Below are 27386 nucleotides of genomic sequence, written 5' to 3' on the forward strand. Positions count from 1 at the left end.
TTTGGACTTTTTTTAATTTTTGGTCAAAAAACATAATATCGTGATAATATCGCAACAAAGGTGTGTAGTAGATTAAATTAACAAAAAAGAAAACCCTGAAAAGATCCAGTTATACTCAAAATTTAAGTCAAAAATGTTTTTTTTCCGATTTCAAAGTAAAAAATCTCGGTTATTTTGGACTTATTTGAAAAACTTTAAAGAGAAAATCTGTTTCTACCCCAGCCCTGAAAATATTTGCACTTATTTAAGACTCCACATTTAAGACCCGTATAATAATTTATTTAATATTTGTATAAATAAGCATGGCAAAAATCTAGTCTCCAGGTAGTCCACATTCCGGCATTGATGACGTGCACCAATCATGGTTTGATTTCTATTCAGCTATACAGACAATCCTTGTTAAAATAAAACGAACAATTTATTTGAAAGTAGCGAAACACCTTGGGATTTACGCGTTTAAAACTAATTGACCTTTGCGAAATGATCTTATCCAATTAGAAAATCAGTACAAAAATCGTTAATAAGTTTCTAGGTACTTTTAGCGATTCCGATTAAGTAATATCTCGAAAGAACAAGATACAAAATAGCGAGTCACTCGGCAATCGCCATTCCCATCACGGACAAGGTTTTTCTTCTTCCTTTCTTTTAAAACAACAGCGCCATACACCAAATTAGGTCTTGTTTGTCAACCGTTTACTATGTTACGCGACTTTCCCACCCGAGGAAACTTTCGTATATAAATTCAAAAACAGTTTTGAAAATTTGCATCTAAACTTCCCTTTGTCTACGAAAATCTCGAGAGATATGCTCGACTTCGCTCCTTTTCCATAAAAAGATATTTCTACTTTTCGTAATTGATCGTTACTTCGGTACAATTCGCGAAAGCAAAGATGTATTGAGGCGAAACATATAAGTCTGCTCTTGAAACGGATATGTGAACTAAATTTCAAATTTCCGCGAAAAACAAAATCTTAGGTCTCTATATGACCTTGTTGTTTTTCTAAAAAATATTATAACATGTTCAGTCATAACCTCGCAATTAGTGGAATAAATTAGTGGTTTCAATTAGCGTAGAAGTTTGTTCCTTTTATTTCAATGTAAGCATTCAGAACTTCAAAATTAGTGGTAGGTAAGCTTCATTCGAACTTCCCAATTAGTGGAATAAATTATTGGTTTCAATTACACTTTATACTTTTTAGTTTACGATCATTCACAATATCTAAAAAACACAATTAAAATTAATAAAATATCCTAGCAACAGCTTGCAAGTCTGTTGTATCCATAGAGAAAGCATAATATTTAGCTTATAAAACAATAAACTTTTGATTTCTAACCAAAATTTTTCTTGACGGGTGATAATCGAAGGCCAAAATGACATTCCTCGCAAATTTTGAAGTATAATTAGTGGCAAAGTCAGAAGTTTGTTAAATTGAAAATTACTACCCATAAAACATCCCCCTATAGAACTTCGTCTGTCATGTTAAGAAATGAAAGTAAATAATAAAGCGCCTCTCGTGTTTGTTCGCACTCAAAAATTTTAATTAATGCCTGTATATATTTTTAATATATTTTTTAAATTTACATTTTTTAATTGTAAAGTAATATATTACATTTAAATGGAATATATTACATAACAATTATGTCAATTACAGGAAATACAAGCTTGTTTTCTAACATTTTTTAAATAAAACGAATTATAAAATTTCAATATATGTATATTTGTCGTAGGTATGAAAAAAGTAAAATATAAAATGGACCAAACGCTTACTTACATTGCAATAAAACTTCCACTTTTGTTTTGCAATCCAAACGCAATATTTCTATTTCACAAATAAAAATATCCGACAACACTAAAATCACTGAAACTTTCGCGGATGACAACGAAAACTGAAAAATATAACGGCACTTTTTGTTTTGGACCTGCGTATCAACATTACGCTGTACTTTTATGTGTTTGTTGTTGAAATAATATAAAATATCTAATTATAACTTGTAAAGTTTAATATTTTAACATGATTTTAACTACTTTTGACAATAACTAACTTTTTGTTATCAAGATGACATTTTAGATGGCAACTGACATATATGTCATAATTAAATATGTATGTAATATAATTTAAATTACTATAATGCAACTTTATACTAAGAAAACATTTATACATTCACAAAATACAACAAAGTCTAATAATATAGTTTGAAAATATTGAATATTGAATTAAAATTGAAAAAGTTAAGCGCGACCCCTTGTGTCCTAATTAGATGATTAAATTTTCGCAATTTTTACACCATTTGATGACCGGTGGCGCCTCTAGTGTTTGTTCGGGCGGTTGGTCTTTTACTCCCGCTTATGGCCATTAAAGAAAAAGTTCTAAAGGGGGATGTTTTGTGTTACTACCACTAATTATGACGTTCTGAATGGTTACATTAAAATTAGGTGAACAAACTTCTACGGCTAATTGAAACTACTAATTTATTCCACTGATTTCGAGGTTCTGAATGAAGCTGTAGTTATTTTTAGTTAGTAGAAAAAGTTAACAAACCACTAATTATACTTCAAAATTTGTGAGGAATATCATTTTGGCTTTTGATTATCATCCGTCAAGAGAAATTGTGGTTAGAAATCAAAAGTCGATTATTTTATAAGCGACTACCGCAAGCTATTGCAAGGATATTCTACTACTACTAATTTTAATTGTGTTTTTTAGTGTAATTGAAACCACTAATTTATTCCACTAATTGTGAGGTTCTGAATGAAGCTTTATACTTAAACATTTATGATCATTCACAATGTCTAAAAATACAATTAAAATTACAGTTAGAAATAGAATATCTTAGCAACAGCTTGCAGTAGCCAATTGTATCCATAGAGAAAGCCTAATAATTCAGATAAAGAACAATCAACTTTATATTTCCAACCATAATTTCTCTAGATGGATAATAATCAAAGGGCAAAATGACGTTACTCGTTAATTTTGAAGTATAATTAGTGGAAAAAGTTAAGTTTGTTAACTTTTTTTATTAATTAAAAATTACTACCACTAATTTTGACATTCTGAACACTGATATAAGGCACAAACTTCTAGGCTAATTGAAACCACTAATTTCGAGGTTCTGAATGACGCTTTAGTGCTAAATTACGTCACGTAAGGAAACTTTGTGAAATATTTTATACTATCTAGGCATCTTATCTAGACCAGAAGGTAACAAGTTTTCATACAATCTTTAAAACCTAATATGACTCTCAACCGAGCTCTCAACGTAAGAAATCTTCAAAAATCGCATTATACTGCTCAATTAAGTCACTTAAAAGATTTGTGCAAGATTTCATATTTCTAGACCAAAATAATAACGAATTTTCATACAAAAATTTACTCCTAATTAGATAAACTTTTCATCTGAAGTTCCTTTAGGAACCTTTGTGCAATTTTTTATACTTCTAAAACGTTTTTATACAATCAATCATCCCCAGTTTTACCCTCTGCACCAGTGGTTGCTTTTACAAAAAGCGTCTCATAGTACTTAGTGACATCAACTAACCAATCTTTGTACAAAATTTCATAGTCACAGAACCAAATTTAATAAAATATAAAAACTTTTTCCCCTTTTACCCTTTAAGATGAATTTCCAAAATTCGCTTCATAGTGCTCAATTACATCATTCAAGGGATCTCTGTACAAAGTTTCATAGTCCTAGAACAGATTATTACAAATTTATATACGATATTCGATCCCTCATTAAGGACAAAAGATTGTATAAAAAATAGTTTTATAAGGGGTGACATTTCACCCTTATAGAATGTAGCATGTTTATGAGGGGAGTCACCGCGACCTTACAGCTCTATTGTGTGTTTCCCTTTATTGACTTATAACGAGTTATAACTCATCATACAGTCTCAGGGCTTCAACAAAAGCCAGTATGTGAGACGGCTCCACCAGAGGCCAGCTCTCCATCTCCGACATCAGCCGTACCAAAGCTTATGGCACGAACGGTTGTCGTCTCGGCGCACTCAGTGATCTGCATTCGCCGTTGTTTCTCAGCTTCAATCTACTGGAGGTGTTCGTTGAGGAGACAGTGTCCTGTTAGAAACCCCGTAACAATCCAAAGATTGTTCTTACAATCAATTAATCAAGGAAAATCTTTGATTTCTCTCGGTCGTAAGTTTTGAGAAACTTTTTCGAGTGTCTTAGACCGTTGGAGGATTCCCACTCCAGGTTACGGATGGAGTCTTCCAGGATCTTAAGTTCCGCTTTAAGTTGGTTTTTATCCCTTGGTGAGCGGGCACTCAGAGCAGGAGGACTTTATTTTCTTTGCTTAATTTGTTCGGCTTTTCTAGGCATTCTTTGACCAACTTCGAATTGATGGTTACTGAGGTAATCGCTTTTAGTGCTGCTTGGCTATCGGATAAGATTTCTGCCTGCAGGATGTTAGGGTAGATGCCCATTGGTTCGGAGTTTTTAATTTTCGGCCCAAATACTATTATCTCTGTCCCTGCTTCGGTTGTTCACCCCCTTAGGTGTTGAATTTCCAAAAATCGCTTCTTAGTGGATAATTACGTCATTTGTGGAATATTTGAACAAAGTTCTAGAACAGATAACTCACTCCTAGAACAGATAACAAATTTTTATACAATCTTCCATTCCTAATTTCACCGCCTTAAGGGTTTGTATCAAATTTCATGTTTGTAGGACAAGCGGTTTCGGGGTGCTGTGCGTGTGTGCGTTGACTTAAGTCAAACATCATTGTTTTATATATGTATATAAAATAGATAGACGATATTTTCAGTAAGTAGATTCAGTAAATTAAAAAAAGCTAAAAAAAACTTGTCTATTCAAAAAACCAAACCACAGTATTTCTTCTTAAGACTACTAAAACTAGAGAAACACGGATAACCAAATAACGATTAACGGAATCGAGGCAATACTAAACTTCGCCATATTTCTGTTAATATCTGAAGCATATAATAGCCGTGGCTCGTCCGATTTCGATCAAAATAACAGAGAAGTTAGTTCTATTGTACGATCCTCTTCACTACCTATATAACTCACCACCGCCACTATTTGAAAAAAAAGAACAAACAACAAAAATAGCTTCTCGGAATCGATCTATCTCCGAAGACCGAACCGTCCGTCGCGAGTCTGAGAACGCTCCAAAACAATCTTCGGCGATTCGACATGCATCGGGATGGTTTTTTGCCTCGCCTCGCCTTTTTTTAACGCGTAGGGATGTCTGCTCTAGGTAAAAAATATCGATATTTCTATATGTTTTTCTGGAAAATAAATAATTACGCAAGACCTAGAGCTCATCATAATCAACCAGCCTGAAGTGTCCACTGCTGGACGTAGGCCTACCTCAAATTATTCCACTCTTCTCGGTCCTGTACCACTTGGATCCAGTTTCCTTTAAATCTCTTTAAGTCATTTGACCATCATGTCGGAGGTCTGCCTCGGCTTCTGAGAGCATCCTGTCTTGGCCGCCATTCTAGTATTAGCTTGGTCCATCTACCGTCTGTTCTGACAATATGCCCAGCCTAGTTCCATTTTACTTTGTTAAGCAGATATATAGCATCTGTTATTCGTGTACACTGTTTTAAAACTGTATTGGGTATCTTCTCTCTTAGAGATATACCAAGCATTGCTCTTTCCTTGTTAGTCCTATTCTTCCTTGTATCTCGCGTGCCTGCTTAATTATTGGTTTCTCTTTAACCACTGGACAATGATCCAGCCACGTCGAAACACCTCTTCCCCATAGAGCATTGAAGTTAAGCGAGGTTAGATATTAGAGTACTGCCAAATAGGCCTAAGAAACGCATCACGTATCGCATTAACATATATTGAGTGTGCGGCTTTAGTTTAGTAGTGGGTTAATCATAATCAGTTAGTAGTGGGTTAATCAATAATGATTAATCTGTGCTTTATGTCAACGTCAATTAGAATTAAGGTAAGTGTACCAGTAATCAGCACTTTCTTTGTTACAGTAGAGTTTTTGTCCAAAATTAAGGAATTTTTATATAGTACAATAATGAATCAAAATGTATTTCACAGATTTGATATTATTTTATCGATTTCGCAACATGTGCATTTTTTAATAGCAGTCATAATTCGTTTCTGCATTACTTTTTGGAGGGAGGATGTTGGTTCTTGGCAAATTATTTAACATGTATGTTAAGACATCCAAACTTTTGAGATAGATCAGTAAATGCACAAAATTAAGTTTAATTATGCATGCTTTATATTAAATAACCTGTATGGATATTAAACTAGCTGTCCTTAGACGATTATACAAGATTTAAAGAATATTTTTAGTTTAGGTTTTAGGTCTAATAGAAGTGGTGGTGTCCTAATAATCGGCACATATGACGATTACCGGTGCCTGGAAGTAAAAATTATAATTTCGTACAGAAAATTAGTTTTGTTAGTGTGTCTAGACCTTATCTTTAATGGTGTTATTTTAAGCAGTAAAAATATGCGTCCCAGTCTCCGTCATACTATTTTGTTTCGGGATTTTAAAGAAAACATGATAATTAGAGATCACGAACACCGGGACATAGAGGTGACGGTTTCTGGTATTGTCAGATAATATGGTAAGAAAACTTAAATATTCCGCAGATAACATGCTTAAAACGATTGAAGGTGTTAATAACGGTTTATTCATTAAGAAAAACTTTATGAGATAAGGTTATTGTACAGACCCTATCGCGATGAAAAGAGGGCCAGAATCCGTTTTTAAGACTACCAGAAGAAAACACCTTAATTGATAATATACATGTAGATAATAGATAAATTTCATGCCTCTCAATATATCTTTCCGGAACCTAAAAATAATTATTGAAACCTTCGAAAAAGGAGATCCAGAAGAAAAACTAATCTTTCATTTGAAACTGCAAAGCAAAATAAAATTTCGATAGCACACACAACTTTAACAATCAGAAAACAAACCTTCAAGAATATTCTCAAGAGGGCATGATTCAGTGCATGAAATGTAAGAGCTGAGTGCACGAAAAATCTACTGGAATAAGGAAGTCTTGAAAATAACAATTCTTCATATTAAGTAAATATTAATTTCCTGTTTACTATAAATAGAGTATTTCATTTAAATATGACGATTACTCGGACACCATAACGACATTAACTGGGACAATTGCATTTAAGGGGTAACGAATACTGAGGCAATGTGACGAGCACTTGTATATTTATTTACCTTAATTTAGAAAGAATAAAAATATGGATGATATAAAAATACCATTGGGGGTTAAAACCTTATTATATATTGATGTTACAACAGCAAAATAAAAGACTGATTTACGACAGCAAAATTAATCAAAGATTCACGACAATACACCAAAACGCTCTACTTTTACGCGCGTTTCGCTAACCATGTTAGCATCAGCAGATGATCAAAGCATTTAAAAAGTTTAAAAAAGCATCCAGTAAGACGTGGTTTGGTGTATTGTGGTAAATATATATCGATATAAATATCGATATTATTGGGAAAATATCGATAATTTTTAAACGTCCCTATTTAAGCGTTTGTCCGACATCGTCTCCGCTTCCACGCCAGCAGCGGTAGAAAAATCGGTCGGTCATTTCGAGCACCGCCATAAACTTTATAGCCCGATTTTTTTCGTTCCTTCTAAGACTTATTTGCATAAATATTCGCAGGATACAACGAAATAAAATTGTATAATGATCTACGCCGCAAAAAACTCTCCCGCATATTCGGTAACGTCATTAGAACATTTTTTATTATTCTGTTTTCAAAAGGGATCGAAAAAAGTCGATGCGCGGTGAACATAGTGCTATTTTTTTTCTTGACATAACTAAGTTCTGTAACAACAACTGTCATAGCGGTAAAATAAGGTTGTATTCCATTTCTAACTTTGGTTATGATTTTCTGTTCTATTACTATGAGTAACTGAAATATTTATTTTTATGGAACAGGGTTACGGAACAAATTAAGCAGTGCGAAAGGTTTGGTTTTGTGTTATAGAAAAAAACTTGAACTGTAAAGATTATCATCATCGTCGTCACTTTCAGCTTATTCAACTATTTCTAATTATAATGTAGCCCCCTTACATATTTAAATAATCTCCCTGTAATTGCCAATTGTGGCCAATTGTTCTATTGTTGGCTATTAGGATTCAAGTTATCCCCATCTTAGGTTTGGTCTTCTTCTAGGCCTCTTAATTCCTCGTGGGTGCTGTTATTTTTATAGCCCATCTATTGTCTCTCCTTCTTGCCAGGTGTCCAGCCATTACCACAAGAGGAATTTGATTCTGTGAATGAGATCTATTACCCTGGTCTTTTGTCGTATCCACTCTATTCTTTTACGGTCTTTCTTTGTTTTCCCAGCATATTTCGTTGCATCGTTGTGTGACCTGCAGTTGCCTTATGATGTCGGTTTTAAGTGTCCAGGTTTCGCATGTATAGGTCATCATTGGTAGTACATATTGATCAAATATTTTCTTCTTTAGATACTTAAAGCAGCGCAGCGTTCTAAATTTGAATATGGTTGAGTTTCTTCCATACTTATTACATGCTAACTTCTGGTGATTTCTGGTAGTAGAGATCCTGAGATATGTATTATAAGAGATATTGAGTATTATTTATCAAAAAATAACTGCAAACTTTTATCATCATCATGGTCATTTTCAGCTGATTCGACCATTTCCAATTATGGTTAAGCCTCCCTCACATACTCTCTTTGTAGTTGTGCCCATTGTTATTGTTGTCTATTATTGGCTATGTGGGCCCAAGTTATCCCTGCTAATTTCCTAATATCATGGTCCCATCTCAGGTTCGGTCTTCCTCTAGGTCTCTTAATTCCTCGCGGGTACCATGCTGTAATTTTTGTGGTCCTACTGTTGTCCGTTCTTCTTGCCAGATGTCCTGCCCATTGCCATTTGAGGGATTTGACTCTGTAGATGACCCTGGGTCTTTTGTCGTATCCACTACATATATTAAACATATGTTATTCTTAAAAAACAGTTTACTGTAGGTACTCTAAATGAATGCCACGTTAGAAACAGTCCAGTTTATCTTCTTCCTGCCAGATTTGCATAGATATCTGGTAAGTAAATACAGGTAATCTTCAAGGTTTTTCTTATCAATAATTTATATGCTTAGATAAAAAATGTCAAGAGTTCATTCAACGATTCGTTATAAACGGTGACATGCGTAAGTACATCAGCACCAAATCTTATATAACTTTTTAAGCAAATGGTTACTTCCAGTATTATATGAATTAGTTATCAATCTTCTAAAACAATATTACTGATATTAACTAAATAACTAAATATCAATTTCATTCCACTAACGGATGATAAAATCTCAAATATATATATATATATATATATATATATATATATATATATATATATATATATATATATATATATATATATATATATATATATATATATATATATATATATATATATATATATATATATAAATCGTCCCATTGCTGCCAAAAGTCACTAACTTACTTTTTCTTACTTCCGAGAAAAACGCGCCTAAAGATGAATTGCATTGCATAAAAATGTTATAGTTAGTAACTATTCGGTACTAAAATACAACATAAATAGCCAGAAATCGTAGTTAATGACTTTTTCAATCGATTTTCCGCTTCAAAATACAGTTAGTGATTGAATTTTCAGGTTCGGAAAAATGTTAGTTAGTGACTTTTGGCAGCAATAGGACGAAATATTACAAACATATTTAGTATTTAAGACGAAGAAGTAATTTACAAAGGTCACTTGATGGTCTTAAAAGTAGATGTATAAAAACATGTTCTTTTGTTTGAGAGACCCACTAAAAAAGTGAATCCTCTGTATCTGATTTAGTGTGTCCTAGTAACAAATAACACACGAAATAGATTTTTTTTCAATTGCAAAAAAAATCACATCCGTAAAACTTCACTAAATATATAAACTATCAAAAACATTGCATATTTTAATATTTATGTAGTTCTGAATAAAATCGTAGATTTAGGCGCTTTCAGTTCTCACGAAATCGAACTTTCGTGACACCATGTATATATTTAACCCAAGTTAAAGTTGTGAGATTACACACTTATTACAGATGCGAAAAAAGCCTAAATCTAAAATCTGCACTTAGTATTATAGCACGCTAACAGGAAATTGTTTTAGCAAACCGCTAAAATTTCATGATTACAAATTGTTAGTTTAATGATTAATAATTATTGACGTAACTGTATTGAATTTATGTCAACCTGTAACTTACTTTCTATTTGCTTTAAAAACTAACAATAGCCTACGAACATCAATTACGGTATGATCGAAAAAAAAATATGATGATTGAGATATGCTCCCAACTCTTACATTTCATGCATCTCATGCTGCACATCATGCTCTCTTGAGAATATTCTTGAAGGTTTGTTTTCTGATTGTTTGTGCTATCGAAATTTATTTTGCTTTTCAGTTTCAAGTTAAACATGAGTTTTTCTTCTGAATCTCCTTTTTCGAAGGTTTCAATAATTATTTAACTTTCGGAAAGATATAATGAGAGGCATGAAATTTATCTATTATCCATATATTTTAAGATGTTTTCTTCTGGTAGTCTTAAAACAGATTGTGGTCCTATTTTCATCGCGATAGGGTCTGTACAATAACCTTATCTCACAAAGTTCTTCTTAATGGATAAACCATTATTCACAGCTTCAATCGTTAGGTAATCAATATTTAAGTTTTCTTACCATATTATCTGATAATACCAAAAATCGTCACCCCTATGTCCCGGTATTCGAAGTTGGGAAAAGGTGGGAAAATAGCATATCAAAATCTAGCAATATATAGAAAACACTTTAATGGAAATGTAAATAAAAATATAGCAGCAACCGAGGCAGCAACTATCAAATCGATTGGTAATAACTCATAAAATTATTCTATTGTCAAAAAAATGTAAATTCAATTCATGGAGAAACATCTCAGTATTGAAAAGTTACTTGTGGGGAATAAGGAAATTAAAGTATATTGAGTAAACATTACCGTATCTTTAGAAGACTTAACGCCTACATTCATGTACGGTTCTGAAGTACCTACGTATTAAATCTAGAGGGTCTTGCTTATTCAGAGTCATGTGCTGTATAAATTGACCATTATCAATAAGAATACTATAAGGTTTCTAGCACCTCAATAAAACAACAATCGTAATAAGAAGATAAATAAGCAAAAAACTTTTTAATTAAATCTAAAACACATTCATATAATCTTATATCAACTGATAATAAAAATATAAATTTAGAGCAAAATATTCATTAGAAAATATTCTCTAAAAATTGTGATATATGTAGTCTCCATTCTGGTAATGATTATGTTACACTTCCCTAACAAAAAATATCAGTCCAAATGAATTAGGGTCCTGGTCTTCCCAAAATAAAAATCATCCCAATACTTCGTTACAAAAAACGCGATATTCATAATACGCTGGTTATAAATAATTATATACTGAGTTAAATACATATATCTAGGACAACTAATACACAGCTCTGGATCTCTACTACCAGAAATCAACAGAAAAATTAAGTTAGCATGGAGTACTTATAGAAGAAACTCAATCATATTCAAATTTAGGATGCCATTTTATCTAAAGAAGAAAACATTCGACCAATGTGTACTACCAGTCATGACCTATGCCTGCGAAATCTGGACACTGAAAACAGACATTATAAGGAAACTGCAGGTCGAACAACGCTCATGGAACGAAATATGCTGGGAATATCCAAGAAAGACCGTAAAAGAATAGAGTGGATACGGCAAAAGATAGATGTCATCACAGAATCAAATCCCTTAAGTGGCAATGGGTAGGACACTTGGCAAGAAAGACGGACAGCAGATGGACCACAAAAATTACAGCATGGTAGCCACGAGACATTAGAGACCTAGAAGAAAACCAAATCTAAGATAGAGGACCATAATATTAGAAAATTAGCAGCGATGGACAATGCCCAATAGACAGCAATGGTCCCAACTATAAAGAGAGCATCTAAATATGTGAGGGAGACTACACCATAATTGGAAATGGTTGAATAAGTTGAAAATCATGATGATGATGATATGTTCTGAATATAGTATGTTTTAACATATAGTAACAATATAGTATGGAGAACATAACTAATGTTTCTTATATTGAGTTTACCATTAATGTGGCAGTTATCATATTTTTTTCAATCCTATTGATTGCTAAAAATTCAGTTGCTTACAGTTTCAACATTCAATTCGCGAACTTTTTTAATACGTATTTATAATTACACAGATCACAGATCAGATGTTTTTAAATTCATCATAATCGGTTAAAGCAAATATTAACTAATAATAGAAAATGAAACATCGCTAAATAATATTGGACAGTATTTACTTTCTCTTTGTTTTTAGAAACTGTTGCTTAAAGATGTATTCCAATGACGCAACGAGCATATTTGGTAGTTTCCTCTCATTTAATATTCACTTTGTCCCAAAGTGTAGCGCTGCGAATTTGGTAAACACTGTTACGTATCAAAATAACATTTCACTCCGATTACTATTATAATATCAATCTATTTGACGTTCTTTTTTAAGATTTTCGTCCGTTGTCAGGCTATTAATTCGATAGCTGATTATTGATCAAGAATTTTAATTAAAAAAGTAGGTCAAACTGATTTAATTTGAGTAATTAAATTTATAATTAAGCCCGACTTTTAAATTCATTATATTAGATTGTTTTAATTTCATTATCTATGTTTTCAAATATGGGTAATAAACTAGTCATTTAATTTTACCAGAATTGGGTAATTTATTATTTTTGTTACAATTAAATTGTCATATTTTAACGATTTAAATATAATATGATGTTTTAGATACCAACTATATATTACAATTTAAATACTGCAATATACTACAGTTATGTCCATGGATTGTCTTTGCAAAAGGAAACATTTTTTATTATTGGCATTTTGACAAAAATGTATTCTTTATAAAAAATTTTGTATCCATCGAAGTCCATCGAATAACTTTGGGATAATTTTAAACACAGAATAATTTTTGTATTTAACTGAAGGATTTTTTTTTAAAGTTTTAATCAAAAAATAAATATCTTCTTACTCGAGATCTTACTTATTATAATTATAGATATACATATAATTATCTGAAATAAAATTCTTATGAAGATAATCTTGCCTTGATATATAAAATAAAAATTCAATTATTTGATGACCTGAAAGAGCTTGCCATGAGAGAAAAACAAAGTTATTTTATTCAGTTCGACGTTTATTTTAATTTAATCACTTCTTATTGCAAAACCAGAATATTTAACCTAGAAATGCATGAATATTTTAAATTACAAGTTCGATTTCTCTTTAACTCTACGAACAGATATAATATTAAACTAATAACAGACCTACAGCTTCTATTTAAGAAGTACTATTACTTTCAACTACTGTCAAATTAGATCCATTTAAAAAAAGAGAATCTCATGAAGAATTATCTTTTGATCCAAGTTAATTGTATTCCATTATATGCACATAAAACAAAAAAAATCTGGAATACTGCTTTATCTAAAAAAATATTCCATCAATGTGTACTATCAGTTATAATGTAAGCATGCAAAACCTGGACACTTAAAACAGACATCATAAGGAAACTGCAGGTCACAAAACGCTCGATGGAATGAAATATACTGCAAATAACACAAGAAGACCATACAAAAATTGACCGAATGCGACAAAAGTTCCAGGTAATGATGTCATTCACAGAATCAATTTCCTCAAGTGGTAAAACTAGAATACTTGGTAAGAAGGAGGGACAACAAACTAGGCAAAGAAAATAAAGTCCTCCTACTCTGGGTACCTGCTCACCAAAGGATAGAAGGCAATGAAAAAGCAAATGATCTAGCTAGAAAAGGAGCGAACACTCCACTAACTGGACTAGAACCGTTCTGTTTTCCAAACGGGAACCAACTGAAAGCGGAATTGAAGAATCTAGAAGATTCCATCGTCGTAATCCTTGGAATGGGTGTCCTCCAACGGTCTAAGACACTCGAAAAAGTTCCTTAGAACTTACGACCGAGAAAAATCAAAGGTTTTCCTTGATTTAAGTTAAAACAATCTTCGGATTGTCACGGGGTTTCTAACAGGACACTATCTCCTCAACTAACACCTCAGTAGGCTGAGGCTGAGAAACAACGGCGAATGCAGATTCTGTGGGGAAAATGGGGAAACATCAGAACATCTTATCACTGAGTGCGCCGAGACGACGACCATTCGTGCCATGAACTTTGGTACGACTGATGTCGAGGATGGAGAGCTGGCCTCTGTGGAGCCGTCTCAGATACTGGCTTTTGTCAAAGCCGTGAGATATAACTCGGATATAACAGCCTTGAGTTATAACTCGTTATAACTCAAGAAAGGAGAACACACAATAAATCTGTAAGGTAGCGGTGATTAACTCCCCTCCTAAACATTCTACATTCTACAAGAAGGACACACAATAGATGAACCATAAACATTATAATATGGTACCCACCAGGAATTAAAAGACCCAGAAAAATACCAAACCTAAGAGAGGACCATGATATTAGGAAATTAGCAGGGATAACTTGGAGCAGCATAGCCAATTTTAGACAACAATAGACACAATTACAGGAAGATTATCTAAATATGTAAGGATACTACACCATAATTAGAAGTTAACTGAAAAAAAGTGTATACATTTCGAGCGCACCCACAGAATACTGCACCGATGTCCGCAGTAAAAGTTTCAACTGATTAGTAATTTTTGCTGCACTTGCAACCTTCCTCAACAACTGTTCACACACGGCTATTTCTTAAACTGCGCGCAACAAAAAAGTAGCCTACGTAACCAAGCTGCGATCGCAACGTTGCAGGTTGCCTAGGTATACACACTTGCAGCAGATCAAGTTGCGCAGTTTTTAATGTGCTGCGCAACAAAAGTAGCTATGTCTGATACTACCTTTAGATAGAGATGAAAACGTCACAATTGGATGTTGGTTTAAAATAAAATTGTAAACAGTTCCTTTGTGTGTGTCACATGACCGTAAGATTAAGAAAAACGTCATTTTAAGATATATCTTTTTGAACAATGCTCTAAACTGAACCAATCCTGGTAAGTTAAACAAATAGTTCTGGGAAACTCCAGCGTTTTTTTGTTATTTTTAAATCTATTTTTTGGCATGAATAAATGTATGACGTGGTAACGGTTTTCCTTTTCATTTCGGTGGGCTATGTAGGACACAACTAAGTTTCTTTAAACCTAATTTTGTGCTACCCATGATAATTTTGGCGCAAAAAATCTAAACCGGTCCAAAGGTCGAAATAAACCTCTGAGAATTTAAACGATAAACTCGTAGATCCAAAGCTTTTGAAGATTTCGGAGCGGTTTGGCTTTTTCCGGAATTATGTGGCCAAGTATATTGTATTCAAATTGATTTTAACTTTTATTTTTTTAAATAAAATACAGTGCAATAGTTAATTAAGATATACAGGGTTGTTCACCACAGACGACACGGAGTATTGTAGCTAAACGATTAGATTTTTACAAATTGTAAGTTTACGGTTCGTTGAAGGACTATTAGAGCTACAATTTCAAAAATAGTTTTACAAGATACAGAGTGTACCAAATAAGTAAAAAATATTATAGTTACATTTTTGTAAATAGAATTGTATATTATTATATTTATATATAATATATACCCTGTATATTATTATATTTTTAGATTCTCCGATTGAAATTAAGGTAAATTTGATTAAGGTTTATCACACTTAAGCTTTACCGTTTTTAAAACATTTCCAATTTTGTGAAAGTGCATTAAAACATTTAAGGCTTCATTTCTTCAAGGGTATGAAAGTTTTTAATACTAAATATTTATTGAAGATTATTTATTGATCAGATATTGGTGTTACAATAATAAAAATTATACTACCTTATACGGAGTGTCCAAAAATTTATATTAAATAATTACTAGCTTTAAACGGCAATAACTTTTTTAATTTAAATGGAATACCCTACATATTTTACGTGAATCAGATGCACAATTTTAATATCTATCAAATTGTATTATACCATTTTTTACCAATCTCATCAAGTTTTCGTAGAAAATGCATTTTTTTATAATTTGACCTCATTTATCACCACACCTACGGAATATTGACATTTTAGATTATTTTTAAAGATGTAAAAAATTTTCAAACAGTACAGATACAGATACTAATATTGTCGATATAGTTATTTATTTCATTAAAAATAAAAAATAAATATTTTTTTTTATTTTTAATGAAATAAATGAACTATATCAATAGTTTAAATATTTTTGTTATAGAGGACCAATTAATATGATCCCAGTATTCAAATTATATTAATTGACTGTTTACTTTGATTAATAATAATTGCTCCAAATACTAAAAAACTGAATTTTGTATGTGTATTAGACAGTGAGGTAAAAAGTAACACCTTATAAATTTTATTGTATTTTTTGACGAATGCTTATTTATAAGAACAGAGACGTTTCATAAGTTATTATTATATTGATTTCTGAGTCAAATCCACATTTATTTAGAATAATTTATTAATTAAAGCGTATGTAATTAACCAATTTTTGGGCGAAATAATGGTAGTATATTTAATTATTGGTATAACCTTTTACAAAGATTTAAATACTTTTCTTTTTGTAAATAAATGGACATGCAATATTATTATTTTTATCACCTGTACATTTTGTAAATGTGTTGCTTTGAAAAATCTAAAATGTCAATATTCCATGGGTGTATCCTCTGTATAAGGTAGTATAATTTTTATTATTGCAACACAATATCTGATCAATAAATAATCTTCAGTAAATATCTAGTATTGAAAACTTTCATACCCTTGGAGAAAAATAAAGCGTTAATTTTTTTATTGCAATTTCACAAAATTTAAAATATTTCAAAAACGTGTGATAAACCTTAACCAAATTTACCATTATTTCAATCGTAGAATTTAAAAATAGAATAATATACAGGGTGTTCCATTTAAAAAAAAATACAACTATAATATTTTTTACTTATTTGGGACATTCTGTATCTTGTAAAATTATTTTTTAAATTGTAGCTCTAATAGTCCTTCAACGAACCCAAAACTTACAATTTGTAAAAATCTAATCGTTTAGCGACAATACTCCGTGTCGTATGTGGTGAACAACCCTGTATAATATTTATTAACTAAAAAGATGTTAACTAAAATTTAAAAAAAATATGTTTCCCACAAAGATTTTGTTAACAAAACGGTACTTTCTAGTAAAAAGAAAACTAACAATACAACAAACTAGATTATCCATGTTTATTAAAATCGACATATTTATTTCTTCACTTCGTCTATGCCTATTATCTTTCTTATTCATCTTCGCCTTAGCCATTAACACCGCCAAGCCAATTAAATAGCCATCTCTATTTTGCTGCTAATGACTAAAAAATACACAAGTATTTGCATAAAGAAACAAAAAAAACTAAGCTTCTTCTTTCACTTTCCGAGCTTTATTTATTCTCCTGACAGCAAAACAGTAATTTAGTGAGACTTAACTGGCAATTTTTTGTCCATATGCTGGCTTCTTAACGATATTTTAATAGCGCTCGCTGGTAATAAGAATGAATGATCCAGTAAGTGTAGAAGCTACTTTATTTAAACGCAATAACACCGGCGTAGTGCAACTTACCGAAGCGAACTTCGGTCGGTTTCATAAAAGTATTAAAACTTTTGAGAAGTCGTATGACTATAAAGTTTGACATACATTTTCATGTGGCTTCATAAATTTACATACGTATCCTCCTTTGTTCGCAAACTGTCCCAGTTAGCTTGGAAATGCAAGGGCTCTCGAGAATATTGATACATTATTCATTAGATAAAGGTTTGTTTTGAAAAATTTCGGGAATATTCCGAAAATAACTTCTAAATTTGAATACCTGCACCAGTATTTTTATATAACACGAATATTGTTTTATATATTACCCTATTTAAATGATCAAACTGGCTATTTTCAATACACATAACTTTTCTAATTCAAATTCTTTATTCATGTTAAATTGTCATTAAGGTTTACAATCGTCATAATCAAGCATTGCAAGATATAAAGTAAGTTAACACATATACAGGGTGGTCCGAACTGTAATCCGGAAACTAGAAATTAGCGTCTGGGAGTTTTTTGACATGAGAAATATGATTTTGATGTCAATATCACTCCTACTTGTAGAGGACGCCACTTACATATTCTTTAACTGGTTTGAAGAGTAATAACTTTTCGTCCGTACCTGTATAAAACTACTGAGTAAAAAATATACATTTACGATATTTTTTTACGTAAAAAAGGTCTCTTGGTAAAAATCGCTACGAGTAATGGTTCTCGAGATATTTGGAATCAAAATTATCAATACCTGTCATCATTGACATAAATAATTAAACATGTTGACTAAATAGTTATTAAACTGAAATTATAAATTTGAAATGTTTTTGTGCCAAAGGTTCAACAGAAACTGCTTTATCATCATTTTTTCGTATGAAAAAAAAATTTCCAAATTTATTATTTCAGTCAAATCTATCTATATTAAACGTGTTTATTTTTTGTCAATAATGACATGTATTGATTATTTCCATTCTAAATATCTTGAGAACGGTTGCTGGCGATTTTTACTAAGATACATTTTTTTACGTAAAAAATTACGGTAATGTATATTTTTCCACTAAGTAGTTTTATACAGGTACGGACGAAAAGTTATTACTTTTCAAACAGTTAAAAGACTTGTATGTGGCGCCCCCTACAAATAGGAGTGATATTGACACCAAAATCAAATTTCTCATGTTAAAAAACTCCCAGACACATATTGACGTTAGTTCAGAAATTATTTGGAAAAAATCGAAATAAAAATGAAACTTCTACACCCTGTATCTCCAAAACTAAGCATTTTAAAACATACATTTTTAAGAACTTTTTTACATATTTTAATCTACAGAATATGCTGTCGAAGTTTCCGGAATACAGTTCGGACCACCCTGTATAATAAATGGCAGAATAAAATAAACCCTTTTGGCAAAATTATAAAGATTCAATTGCCTTAATCGGCTTTAATATTTAAACAATCTTCAACAATCAATTTAAACAGTGCCTGAGAAAAAAAAGCCCTGAGACTGTATGATAAGTTATAACTTGTTATAACTCAAGAAAGGGGGACACGTAAGAGCTGTAAGGTCGCGGTAATTAATCCCCCTACCCCCTACCCTCTACCATCTACAGAGCTATCCTCCATTTAATTATTTTAGCAATTTTTAATAACTCCGTTATTTCTTGTTTACTATGCACACCTCGTACAAAATGAGCAATCTTGAAGCCAAAAATGTCAAGAAAGAAACCCAGAGAGACACAGAAAAAATAATGGGTTACAGATTTAAGTTTATATGATATTGAAAAATATTGTGCTGTCTGAGGAAATTTGAACGAAAAAATCAGGAATGTCCAAAAATCCCTGTATGTAATCAGGTGTTACTTTTTAGTATACAAGTAATAGCAATTATTCTCATTATAAGTAATTACTGCACTTCTGTTCCATTCGTCATTCTTCATTCAATATTTTTGCTTTTTTTCAGAGTCTTAAACTGGTCAGATATTACTTATACCATCTGTCGCAACGTAAATTATTGTTTGTAATAAGCAAATAGATATTTCTATAAAAAGGATTAAAGTACCTATGCCCACAGCTAATTACTATAAACAAAATGACGTATATTTACACGATTTATATACTAAGAAACTAGAAAAGTATATATTAACTTGCATCATCAATAACTGTGTTTATATTTTATGTTTTCTTAAAATATGTGTCACTATATAAAGAACTAGATATACCTTTTAAGAATTAAAAGTAATGTATTTGTAAATAAATTAATTTTAGGATCCAAGATTGCTACGCCATAGGTTAAAATCATAGGCAGATATTCTGGTTTTGTTTTGTTCTTAGTTGTTGTTGCTTTTACCTTTACAGATGATAAAATTGGGTATCTGTTTTGGCTCATTTTTGCGTATAATAAAGATTTATTCAAAGCAGTTTAGTTTGATATCTGTGTGTTTAAAGTTGTGAGTAGTTGTAATTAATAATGCAAACCATCTTAACCTTGACACTCAGTTGAGAGCTCAGATCGGGATGATAGAGGCGAGTGGGAATATAGAGATGTGTCAGCCACAGTAAACTCAACCAGAAATACCATAGGTCATTTGTTGGTATGCTTCAGCATCACAGGTGCTATGAGTACATGCCCAATAGCAGCAATGGAGGTCATCCTAGACCTAATACCACTGCACATTATCGGTAATTATGCTAATGCGATAATGATTAGAATGGTCATTGACGGATTCAGTACTGGGAGAATTCCACTTTTCCAACTCCAAGTGGATTACAGTTGAGGGTTGGAACCTTTGGTGTTACACAGCAAAATAAAAACATTAAATCACCACAATACACCAAAACACTTTTACTTTTACACTGGACGCGCGTTTCGCTAACCATGTTAGCATCATCAGCAGATGATTATAAACTCAAAAACTCTGATCTGATTATAATCATCTGCTGATGATGCTAACATGGTTAGCGAAACGCGCGTCCAATGTAAAAGTAAAAGTGTTTTGGTGTATTGTGGTGATTTAATGTTTTTATTTTGCTTTTTATTTTCCCAGTGGATGACATACAAATAATTTGAGAAACACCTCACTGTAGTATTGAGCAATAAGAAGGATTGGAAGAGAGATACGTTTGCTCAGCACGTAAAAGACCATACCATAACGTGGTATGCTGATGCTTCCAATCCCAAAGCAGCGACAGGGATAGGAGTATTTTGGCGAAAAATTAAAAATTCTGAACCAATGGGCACCTACCCCAGCATCCTTCAGGCAGAAATCTACGCTATCGAAAGATGCATACAATTTATCTTAGATAGGAACTATCGAAAACAGGAAATAGCCATCTTATTCCGATTGTCAAGCAGCACTAAAAGCGATCAACTCAGTAATAATTAATTCGAAGTTGAACAAAGAATGCCTAGAGAAGCTGAACAAATTAGGCCAAGAACCTAACCTAACTCCCCAAGGGATAGAAGGTAATCAAAAAGCAAACGATCTAGCTAGTAAAGGAGCGAACACTTCACTAACTAAACCAGAACCGTTCTGCTTTCCAAGCGGAAACCAGCTTAAATCGCAACTGAAGAACCTGGACGACTCCATTCGTAATCTGGAATGGGAATCCTTCAACGAAGGTTCCTTACGACCGAGAAAAATCAAAGATTTTCCTTGATTTAAGTAAGAACAATCTTCGAATTAGCACGGGGTTTCTAACAGAGCATCTCCTCAACGAATACCTCAGTAGATTGAAGCTGAGAAACAACGGCGAATGCAGATTCTTTAGGGAAAATGGAAACACCAGAACACCTTATCACTGCGTGCGCCGAGACGACAACCGTTCGTGCCATAAATTTTGGTACGGCTGATGTCGAAGATGGTGAGCTGGCCTCTATGGAGCCATCTCAGATACTGGTTTTTGTAAAAGCATTGAGACTGTATGATGAGTTATAACTCGTTATAACTCAAGAAAGGGAAACACAATAGATCTGTAAGGTCGCGGTGATTAAGCCCCCTGCTGCAGAGAACACAAAATTTTAACTTTATCCCCTAGGCCATTTCGATGTGTGAACTAAAATTTAAAGACACTTTAAAGTCTAAATTCTAAAATTCCTTAAAGTTAATTCTAAAATTTACATTAGTTTCTCCAAAAACAGATGGAAATATATTTCCAAATTTAATTAATCTTTGTTATTTAAGCTTGGCATCATTCAAATCGGAATCAACCGGTAATCATTAGTACAGTAAAGCCGAGAAACATCTCGAGTTGGCAGCCAATAAAAAATATAATTACATAGGACCCGAACCCGTTCGGATTTTTCTTACCAAATAACAAAGTATCCCAAAACTGGTTTGGGCCATATAATTAAACGGAAAAAAATGGCAATTAAATTGATGATATTCATGAATCACGATACCTACTTTGATCTTAAAACTAATGGTTAACAAATACGACTAGAAACTTGTTTTGATATTCTGTGCCAGAAAAATAACTGGGTTTGGTTCAGCATTTGGAGCGTTTAATAACGTATTTGAAGCAATGAAAGTGATAAGAGTTAAAATGAAAACTTACATCAACCAAACAAAAGAAAAGAATTCATGAAGTTTTCATGTTTTAGGTATATAGAATGTTTAGGAGGGGGGTTAATCACCGCGACCTTACAGATCTATTGTGTTTCTTGAGTTATAACAAGTTATAACTCATAATACAGTCTCAGGGGACAAAAGCCAGTATCTGATACAGCTCCACATAGGCCAGCTCTCCATCTTCGACATCAGCCGTACCAAAGTTTACGGCACGAACGGTTGGCGCACTCAGTGATAAGGTGTTCTGGTGATTCCCCATTTTCCCCACAGAATCATTAATTGTTTCTCAATCTACTGCGGTGTTCGTTGAGGACACATTGTCCTGTTAGAAACCCCGTGACAATCCGAATATTGTTATTACTGAAATCAAGGCAAATCTTTGATTTTTCTCGGTCGTAAGTTCTGAGGAACTTTTTCGAGTATCTTAACCGGAGGATTTCCATTCCAGGTTACGGATGAAGTCCTCCAGGTTCTTCAGTTCTGCTTTAAGCTGGTTTCCGCTTGGAAAGCAGAACGGTTCGGGTCCAGTTAGTGGAGTGTTCGGTCCTTTTCTAGCAAGATCATTTGCTTTTTCATTATCTTCTATCCCTTGGTGAGCGGGCACCCAGAGTAGGAGGTCCGAGAGGAGGACTTTATTTTATTTGCCTAATTTAACCAACTTTGCATTTGACCAACTTCGAATTGATGGTTACTGAGTTGTTTGCTTTTAGTGCTGCTTGACTAACGGATAAGATGGCTATTGTTATGTATGTTTTAGGTAAAGCCTGTTGTATTGATTCATGGAAAGAATATCCTTAAATTTAATGAGGACTTAATATATTCATGTGTCTTCTCAACAAACGGCAAATTGGACAATTTGAGTATTATTACAACTCTATTTACATTTGCATGTTCTGTATTTACATTATTCTCGCATGATTTTCATGTACAAACTTTCAATTCATTAAGTTGTTTAATTTTTCTAATGTACAACTTTGAAAATCACCATTGTGAATTGTGATACTATTGCAAACTGCTAACGAAACGAAAACTTCTATTCAGTTTCAAAAGTAGGAAAATTATTATTTATTGAAGAACATAAAATTATCAATAAAAACCAAACCAAAATAATGACGTTATTGTCAAAATAATTCTAAACTCCAAAGAGCACCTGATAAAAAAATTGAAAATGAACTTAAACCCAGAAGCAATAAGTAAAAGAAATAAAACCACAACAAAAAATTTTTTATAGACATTGTACAAAATAAAACACCAGGTATTTATTTTATCAATATACAGAATTGATTTCTGCAACCACCATTTATAGCTGAGATCAGTGAATTGCGAATGATAGCATCAACTGTAGTTTTATAATAATCAATATTTCAATCAAATCAAATCAAGCTGGGCAGGATCCATTTGGCATGGGTAGCATTTGGAAATATGAGCGATATTTTCAAGTATAAAAAGGTGCCCATGAACCTAAAGAAAAAGGCTTATGACACCTGCATTCTACCTGTGCTTACGTATGGCTTAGAGACTATGGCAATTACCCGAAACAGCAGAACAAGTACGAGTAGCACAAAGAGCCATGGAAAGAATCCTGTTGGGAGTCACCATTAGGGAAAAAATACGGAATACCCACATATGTCAAAAAACAAAATTAATAGATATCGCTAAAAGAGTGACAAGTCTGAAGTGGCAATGGATAGGACATGTGGCAAGACAGGATCCAGACCGATGGCCCAAAAAAGTAATCCTATGGAGACCTAGGGGAACAACAAGAAGTGTGGGCCGACCAAAAAAGAGATGGGTCTTTGACGTCAGGGCAGTGGCGGGAAGACAATGGATAAGATTGGCTAGAGATCGCGAAGCATGGAAAAACCTAGAAGAGGCCTATATCCAACACTGGATGGAACCAGGCTGAGAAAGAAGAAAGAAGATTTCAAAAATACATGGAATATTGTAATATTCCTCCATAGTTTTCTTATTATCAGAATAATTTAGGCTGAATCCATTGTTTTTTGCCACATCTGCCGAAGATTGTAACATTTCCATAACAAATGCATTTATTTTGTGTAAACTTTTTTTTACTGGTAAAACAGCATCTGACACCGCAATAATAGTTTGGTTTTTAAGACTGCAAGCAACAATAAAACAAATGACTTGAAAGGAAAAACTTCTCTTAATATCCTTGTTTATTGCATTTAAAAGTCAAAATTCCAGTTAACTGCTCGTAAACAGGCATATTTACATTTTCCATTAAAAAATTTCTGCAATTTATGTGCTGTGAAGATGGCGAATTTAAATTACTGGATATACGGTTGTTAATTTTGAAAGAAATATTCTATCGATCTATTTCTTCAATATCGATGAAGTTTTAGATAGTCAACTTAAACGAAATCATCTCTTATCTAGAATCCATTATTAAATTTGCCAGAAATATTACATTATTCATTTTAAAATGGGGTTCACTTAAGATTGCAAACTTAGCTATAAACAATTATACGTTTTTATTGTTTGTATATGTGTATTCATTTAGATGAATGCGAGGATGAATGTATTGTATTATGATTATAACTAGAACTAGTTCTAATTATCAACTGATGATGCTAACAAGGTTAGCGACTCGTGTGTCTAGAGTAATAAAAGTGCTACTGTATAGTGTGGTGATAAAAGTTTTCTTTACTACGTATACAAAGTTACATACAGATTTAGATACAGCTTCAACCTATAATTTTGGACTTGTTCCAATCTCCTTGTCTGTTGTGTTTGAACATTTGAATATTTCATGATGGTAAACTCATTGTTTTGGAATTGAGTTGTGTTTAGAGTCAAAATTCGGTAAATATTTGAATCATCCTTACAGTAGGTTACCTACTATTACATTGTTGTATTTGAAGCTTCAAGTTCGATTCCAGTTTACTGGTAATAACATATCTGCATAAGTGAAAGCTGAGAAGCTAATATTTCTCCCTGTTTAAACTGACTATTTTTGACTTAAATTACTTCTTTCGTGATATAACCACTAAGGATTTTGAGCTATCACAGTAGCTATAAGAGTAAAACTACAGTCAATTTTCTGGAATGTAAACATCGTCGGTTATCTAGTATATGTAGGGTAGTGTTGGGAATAATCGGATGATTTCAATCTTCAAATATTGATCCTCGAGGATTATAATAATCGGATGATCATCAGAGGAATTCTCAGTCATATATTTTTATTTACACATATTATACATAGAATTCAACTACTCGAAGGCCTGTTGAATATCTCAATCAATAGCCGAATAATACTTGATGCCTTTTACTTGCTGTTTGTTGACACAATGTTGTCATGTACTTGAATGATTTAATGTGGGAAATAAAAATTTCATAAGGTGCCTTTTAGAACGTCCTAATTTTGATTCTAACTCTGACTTTGAGGTTCATCTGGCAACCTTTGAAGCCAAATGAAAACAAATAATATAAATAATAAGTAATGTGTTCTGTTCAAAAACGCAAGTCTACCAAAAATGGAATCGCATACTGGTGGTTATTACTAGGAAACCGATTATTATTGTTATGCCAGATAGTATCGTTCGAACGGTTATCCCATATACAAACGATTTCAGCATAAATCATAAATCGTTTGTATTCTCGTGAGCACGGTATGCCACATACCGGTGGTAGTTTAAGCCGAGTAATCCTCAAGGATCGACAAAAATCCTCGAGACATTGAATACTCAAGTGACCGAGTATTTTTCACTCGAGTGATCTTATCACTAATGTAGGGTTTGCATTTTTTGCCGTGGAATGACAGAGGGTGCATGGAAACATAAACCAACAAATACTAAAGTATCACCCACCGTGTGGAATATAAATCTGGAAAGAAAGACGCCGCCTCGTCTTCGTATGGAGGAGTAACGTTTAGATACATAGCACTGTGTTCCAACATACTATAATCCAAACCGCTATCACAGTCGCAGTTACGCACAGACTAGAGCACACATTTCTGACGCCGTTAATCCTTGGCACGACCACTTTTAACGACTGTTTAGGTCAGTGTAAACGAACCAACGACGCACTAGAAGCAACACCACTTAATCCTACAAGGGTTTGATCACAAAACTTGCTTGAACTACATATTAATCCACTTGGCACTGTTTGATGGTGACGTTGAAACGAATATTAATCCAAGGCGGTGCATGAATGGGCACGAATACTAAAATCGAGAAAAGCACTGGCACGGCTGGCCGCAACACGGATCAAGTGAGCCCGGCACGTTAACGAGTCTCCTGAGCGACTGACGGTCGGCGAATCGCGGCGGCTGACACTGAACCATCGTTCTTCGCTCGGCGACCGTCGCCAACTCGTTGGAATCGGCTGGTTTCTAGGGAGAGCCGCGGCGCATCGATGCTCCCCAATTGTCGATACTAATTTTATTCTACTTAAATCTGGAATAAAAAGGTATCTTCATTAAAAATATACTGTCCAGTATGGGTAGACTGTAGATTGTATGGGAGGGGGAAAGTTCATCACCGCGACCTTATAGATCTATTGTGTCACCTTTTCTTGAGTTATAACTGGTCGTAGAGTATCAGGACTTTTACTAAAGCCACAATCTGAGACAGTTTTGCAGAGGTTACTTCTCTATCTTCGATATCAATTGTACCCTAGTTTATGGTACGACTGGTTGTCGTCTAGGCGCGCTCAGTGATGAAGTGTTTTGGTGTTTCCCAATTTTCCCCACCGAATCTGCATTCTTCGTTTTTCTTCAATCTAAAATCTACTGAGATGTTTATTGAGGCAGTGGCTTGTTAAAAAGCCGTGACAATCAGAAGACTGTCCTTACTTAAATCAAGGAAAATCTTTGATTTTTCTAGGTCGTAAGTCTGAAATTTCTGAGAATATGTTGGAAAATTCCCATTCCCTGTTACAGATGGAATCTTCATAGTGAGTTCTGATTTAAGTTGGTTTCAACTTGAGGGGGGGGGGTAGTGCTGGCACCCATTATAGGAGGACGTTATTTTCTTTGCCTAATTTATTCAGCTCCTTTAGACATCCTTTGACCAACTTCGAATTGATGGTTACTAAGTTGATCGCTCTTAAGGCTGCTTGACTATCGGATAAGATTACTATTTATTGTTTCCGGCAGTTTCTAAGATAAGTTGGTTCGGAGTATTTAGTTTTCGGCCTAAA

The 27386-nt window shown here is 33.1% G+C and overlaps 1 protein-coding gene across 5 annotated transcripts in view; it reads right to left on the reverse strand.

Moving 5' to 3' along the window:
• The window catches only part of LOC115889476 (nuclear receptor coactivator 2), a 311795-nt gene extending 285278 nt beyond the window's left edge, over positions 1-26517 (reverse strand). For 3 of the 5 annotated variants that reach the window (XM_030909482.1, XM_030909480.1, XM_030909474.1), the window contains exon 1: positions 26054-26516. In XM_030909482.1, coding sequence (XP_030765342.1) covers positions 26054-26142 — 89 coding nt within the window. In that variant the 5' untranslated portion in view covers positions 26143-26516. Of the gene's footprint in view, positions 1-26053 lie in introns of all 5 variants that reach the window. The other 2 variants (XM_030909476.1, XM_030909475.1) reach the window with 2 other exon arrangements.
• Positions 26518-27386: the final 869 nt, after the last annotated feature.

The sequence above is a fragment of the Sitophilus oryzae genome, unplaced genomic scaffold (genome assembly GCF_002938485.1).
Source record: "Sitophilus oryzae breed Bouriz unplaced genomic scaffold, Soryzae_2.0 scaffold_815_pilon_pilon, whole genome shotgun sequence".
Taxonomy (NCBI): Eukaryota; Metazoa; Arthropoda; class Insecta; order Coleoptera; family Curculionidae; genus Sitophilus; species Sitophilus oryzae.